Source organism: Herpailurus yagouaroundi, unplaced genomic scaffold (genome assembly GCF_014898765.1).
Source record: "Herpailurus yagouaroundi ecotype Mexico unplaced genomic scaffold, PumYag 196, whole genome shotgun sequence".
Lineage (NCBI taxonomy): Eukaryota > Metazoa > Chordata > Mammalia > Carnivora > Felidae > Herpailurus > Herpailurus yagouaroundi.
In genome coordinates, this window is record NW_024412427.1 from 16,449,739 (window position 1) to 16,454,669 (window position 4,931).

The 4,931-nt window shown below is 60.2% G+C and overlaps 1 protein-coding gene across 1 annotated transcript; it reads right to left on the minus strand.

Annotated features, from left to right (window-relative positions):
* Positions 1 to 397: 397 nt before the first annotated feature.
* Positions 398 to 2,574, minus strand: AVP (arginine vasopressin). The gene is made up of 3 exons (XM_040447522.1): positions 2,280 to 2,574; positions 869 to 1,070; positions 398 to 633 (listed from the first exon to the last, which is right to left on the minus strand). The coding sequence occupies exons 1-3, from the start codon at positions 2,397 to 2,399 to the stop codon at positions 455 to 457; spliced, it is 501 nt and encodes a 166-aa protein (XP_040303456.1). The 5' UTR covers positions 2,400 to 2,574; the 3' UTR covers positions 398 to 454.
* Between the last annotated feature and the right edge of the window lie 2,357 nt (positions 2,575 to 4,931).

Genomic DNA, 4,931 nt, shown 5'->3' on the forward strand with positions numbered 1-4,931 from the left:
GGGTCCCTGAAGCTGTGCCTCAGTCTCCTGGGATGTAAGTGGGGATTGGAACTCCCTTGGCTCCTCCCCTTCGGCCTTTCTCGCGCTTCCCTCTGAGGCTCTCAACCTCTGTCTCTCCATCTCGGCTTCCTCTGTCCTCTCTCACTATCTCGTCCACCAATGTCTCTCTCCTCCTTGCCTTTACTTCTATGCCTCTACCAGAGGATGCCCTACTCCCGGCTCTGGCTCTGCCCCCCCCCCCCCCTCAGGTCGCCCGGTCCCTAGAACTCTGCAGAGCCAAGATCTCTTCCCTTAAAGATCCCAGACTAGTTGCGGCGGGTGAGGTGGGGGGGTCCGCGCCCCACCGTCTCTTCTGCCCCCCTCCTCACCCCTGGAGACGGAAACAGACACTCGCGGGTGCATTTTAAAAGGTTTATTTTCTGGACTGCGGGGGCGGGAGGGGGGAGCGGGCGGCTCAGTAGACGCCGGGTGCGGCGGGCTCCGCGGGCTCGGGCGCCCCCGCCAGCTGCACCAGCCTCAGCAGCAGGGCGCCGGTCGACCCGTCCAGCTGGGTCCCGTTGCTCCGGTCGCTGGCGCGCGCGCGGCGGTGAAAACCAGCGCCCTCCCGGCACTCGGGCTCGGTCACGCAGCTCTCTGCGGGGGGCACGGGCAGAGCGCGCCGCTGACCGACCGAGATCGACCAGCCGGGGCCCGCGGGACCCCGCCCGCCCCCGGGGCCGCGCCCACCGGGAACCTCCGGACTTGCCCCGCCTGGACCCCGGCCCCGCCCCCGCCCGCCCCCGGGGCCGCGCCCACGGGAACCTCCGCACCGCCCCCACCTGGACCCCGGCCCCGCCCCCGCCACCCCCGGGCCGCCCCGGCAGCGCACCGTCGTTGCAGCAGATGCCCGCGGCGGCGCAGCGGCCACCGCTCCCGCACGGCTTGTGGCCCGACTGGCAGGGCGACGGCAGGTAGTTCTCCTCCTGGCAGCGCAGCGCCTCGGCCGTGCCCACGAAGCAGCCCAGCTCGTCGCCGCAGCAGATGCTGGGCCCGAAGCAGCGCCCTTTGCCCTCGGGGCCACAGGGGAGGCACTGGCGGGAGGGAGGGGGGCGGGGGGTGAGCGCGGGCCCTGCGAGGCCCGGGGTGTGCGGGGGCCGCGGTCACGGGCGGGGGCACACGTCCACTAAACCCCCTTGGTTTTCAGGTGACTGAGGATACCTCACTCAGTGACAGCCCTCAGCACCCTCTCTGTCCCACCCCACCCCCACCCCCACCCCCGGGCTACACGGAAGACACCCTCCCTCTCAGCTCTGGAGCTATCAGTGGTGTGCACCCTTCTCAGCTGCCCACCGCCCTTCCCATAACTCAGACCTTCTCCTGCGCCCTCACTCAAACTTGATCTTCAGCACCCACGCCCCTAGCAGAGAGCGTCCTGCCACGCCCAGAACACTTCCAGGCCCTTCCTCCCCTTTCCTGTCCCTTCGCAGCAAGCTGGTGGGCCTCTCTGGGCCCTGACCTCTGCTCACCTCTGTGGACTGTGGGTGAAAGGAGCCGGAGACCCAGGGAGAGCATGAGGCCCCTTAGTGACTCAGGCTTCCAAAGGTATCAAGCAGAGAGAAGGGTAGTCTGTGGGGGCTGCTCCCTATCCACTCTAGTTTGTTCAGTGGCTCAAAATTTAGCCACCTGTGGCCTGGGCAGAACTGGGCATGCTGATTGGATTTCCTTCCAATGGAAATGGAAGGGAATGGATACAAGGGAATCTACTGGTCGTGCAGCACAGGAGAACTGGGCTAGGTACCCAGCAGAACTTCCTCGAAGGAAGTGGCACCCTCACTCGAATGAGCTCAGAGCAATGGCCAGCTTCTGTGTGAGGCTTGGGGGGGGGGGGGGAGGGGGGGGCGCTGTGACCAGCAGAGGCTGAAGGCTGGATGGGAAAGCCTCCAATCCTGGCTGGGACAGAGCCTGTCGGGGCTGCAAGGTCCCCATGGGCACAGAGGAGGCCTAGCTGTCCAGGTCTCATGGACCGGCCCCAATCCCAGGTCTCACAGACCGGAGTAACAGCTGTCTTTCCTGCATCCCCTGCCTGGCTGGGGATAGTGTCTAGGAAGTCCTGTAGCCCGTCCTAGCCTGCCGGGCAGCCTGGCCCCTTCTGCCCAGCCATGTCAAGCCTCCCTTCTTCTGGGCCGGTCCCCTAAAGCCTTGCCTCCCCCATGACTTCCTTCCCTCCCAGCCCCTGCACTAGATGCCAGCCCTAGGGCTCTGCCCCCTCCATGCAGCCCTGAGATGGGCCACAGTCATACCTGTCTCAGCTCCAGGTCAGACATGGCCCTCTTGCCACCCCTCGGGCAGTTCTGGAAGTAGCAGGCGGAGGTGAAGGCCAGCAGGCCCAGGAAGCAGGCGGGTAGCATGGTGTCCGGCATCCTGGAGCAGGTGGGCACAGTGTGTGGGGCCGCTGTGCGGACTGTGCTGGGCTGCCTTCGCTCGCTGCCTATTTATGTCCGCAGGTGTTCCTGGGAGACGACGTGGCCGCCACCCCCCTCCCCAGTGGCTCCCCAGGAGCCCACGGCCTCCAGGTCCCAAACCGTCAGCAGTGATTCAGGCATCTGGGGACGCACGTGGACCTGTCTGTGGGGGCCTGTGGGGGAGGGGTGCCAGCCTCTGTGCTGTCATTGGCAGCCGTGTGGCTGCGATGTGACAGGAGCTGCAGTGACTGTAATTGTGGCTCTCTGGACCTGGGAAGAGGGACAGATGTGAGGGGGTCTCTAGGAGACCATCCCCAATCTTTCCGGCAGCCCAGAAGAGGCTAGGGGTCAGTGAGCCTGTGCCCAGACAAGGCCCCCTGAGAAAGTGGTGAGGGAGGCCCGAGTGGCTGGTGTGTAAGGAACAGGGTCAGGCCCCAGCCCAGGAGTGCTGGGACGGGGGACAGTCAGGTGTGTAGAACTCCATGAGGATGGTTAGCCTTGTGAGAGGATAAATATGACCAAGGACGGCACAGACCCAAGGTGGTGCAGACAGAGGGCTTTGCACCAGAAAAGGAAATGGCTGCCATGGACCAGGCAGAGGGACCAACATGGAATCCGGACTGACAGGGTGAGTGGATAGGCTCCCAGGGGAAGCTGGGGACACTCCCACACACACAGCCCCCAAACACACACCCGGAGCAGGGTTCAGGGACTCAGACGCTGGAGACCTCGAGGACAGCTTCTTGGCACGTTCCCATTACTCCCCTCTCAGGTGGGAATATGGAGGTAAGGGAGTTTCTGTGGAGGAAAGGAGAAATCCAAACCCAGTAAGGTTCAGAGGTGAGGGGCGAGCCGCCTGCCGCAATCCCTACCCCTATAAGGAGCATATGGGGACCAGGGCAGGTGCCATCTCAGGCTTTGGGTGGAAGTAGGGGCACGGAAGGTTTCTTGTTGGGGGATAGGAGGAGCCACAGCCAAATGAGCCCAGCCTGAGAAAGCAGACTTTGGTTGGTGACCTCAGGCTCGTGGGATGAAGGGACTAAAGCCTCCCTCTCCTGGGCCACCGAAGCGCCTGTCCCGTCCTTGGACCCAGGCTAGCCACATGAGTCCTTTCAGGATTTACTCAGCCCCCAGCTCTTCTAACCCCAGACTCTTCGCCTCCTCTTTGGGTGCCACGGGAAAGCTCTGACTGCCTTCTCCCCACCAAGTGCTGGAGGGGTTCCAGTGTCCCAGGGAGGGAACCACCACACTCAGGACCTGATGCCAGGCTTTTCAGGAACATCCCCTGAGGGACGGTGAGGACACTGGAGCCAATGGCCTGTCAAGAATCTGGCCTCTCAAAGCGTCATGACTTGGGCAGGTTACCCAACCTCTCTGTGCCTCACTTTCTTCCAGTGTGAGGTTGGGAAGATACTGGATACACCTCACAGGGTTGTGAGGACTGAAATAATGTACTCTATAAGAGCTTTAGAAAAGTTCCTGCACCATCGTAAAGCTAATTAATAACAGTATTGTAGTTTTTTTGTTTTTTTGTTTTTTTTTGAGAGAGAGAGAGGGCACAAGTGAGGGGCAGAAAGAGAGAGAGGGAGAGAGAGAGAGAGAGAAACAGGGCTCACCCAATATGGGACTTAAACTCATGAACCATGAGCTCATGACCTGAGCCAAAGTCAGATGCTTAACCGCCTGAGCCACTGAGGTGCCCCAATAGTATTGCATTATTAATGCCTTTATTCTTATTAAAAACTGAAGAGAGTTTTCCAGAGAGAGTAGCTTTCTGGGTTAACCCAGCAGGAACATTTTCATTCCATTCATGGGGCCCAGAGAGAAGCTGGGTCTAAATTATTGCCTCCAGAGACACTGGGCTGTGGAGGCCACAGGCCTGGTATAGGCCAGCTCTGTGGTCTTGGCCCAGCACCTTACCCTCTCCGCACTTCAGGTCTGAGTTGTCATCTGAAAATGGATGGCACTACACTAACTGAAGGGGTCAGGCCCTGACACAGGCCAGGACACTCATGTCCCAACCAGTCATGTCTACCCAGACGATCACTCTAAGACTTGCCTCTCACACCAGGGCTCCCTTAAAGACCCCAAGCACCATCTCCCTTGAGAAGCTGGAAGGCCTGCTTCTCCTTATATCCATCTTCTTGGAACACACGTGGGCTAGAAAAAGTCTTGTTACTGTGCTGACTGGCATTTCACATATATCACCTCACATGTCACATGGACCTTCTGGACACTCCATGTTCCTACACTTCCCTTATATGTTCCCTTTTCAAGTCTGCTTTTTCACACCTTCTCTATCCTTACATTTCCTACACCTGGGCTCATGGATCTTTATTCACATGTAATTTTTATTTATTTTTCTTTTTTTAAATTCTTGAGAGAGAGACAGAGCATGCGCTGGGGAGGGGCAGAGAAAGAGGGAGACACAGAATCCGAAGCAGGCTCCAGGGCTCCAAGCTGCCCTCACAGAGCCTGACGCGGGGTTGA

What these genes read in the sequence shown, in the direction of transcription:
- AVP (XM_040447522.1), bottom strand. Translation starts at nt 2,399, where the DNA reads ATGCCGGACACCATGCTACCCGCCTGCTTCCTGGGCCTGCTGGCCTTC. An exon ending in CTGACCTGGAGCTGAGACAG is followed by an intron (nt 1,071 to 2,279) that starts GTATGACTGTGG and finishes CCCTCCCGCCAG; the next exon opens with TGCCTCCCCTGTGGCCCCGA. An exon ending in GGGCATCTGCTGCAACGACG is followed by an intron (nt 634 to 868) that starts GTGCGCTGCCGG and finishes TGCCCCCCGCAG; the next exon opens with AGAGCTGCGTGACCGAGCCC.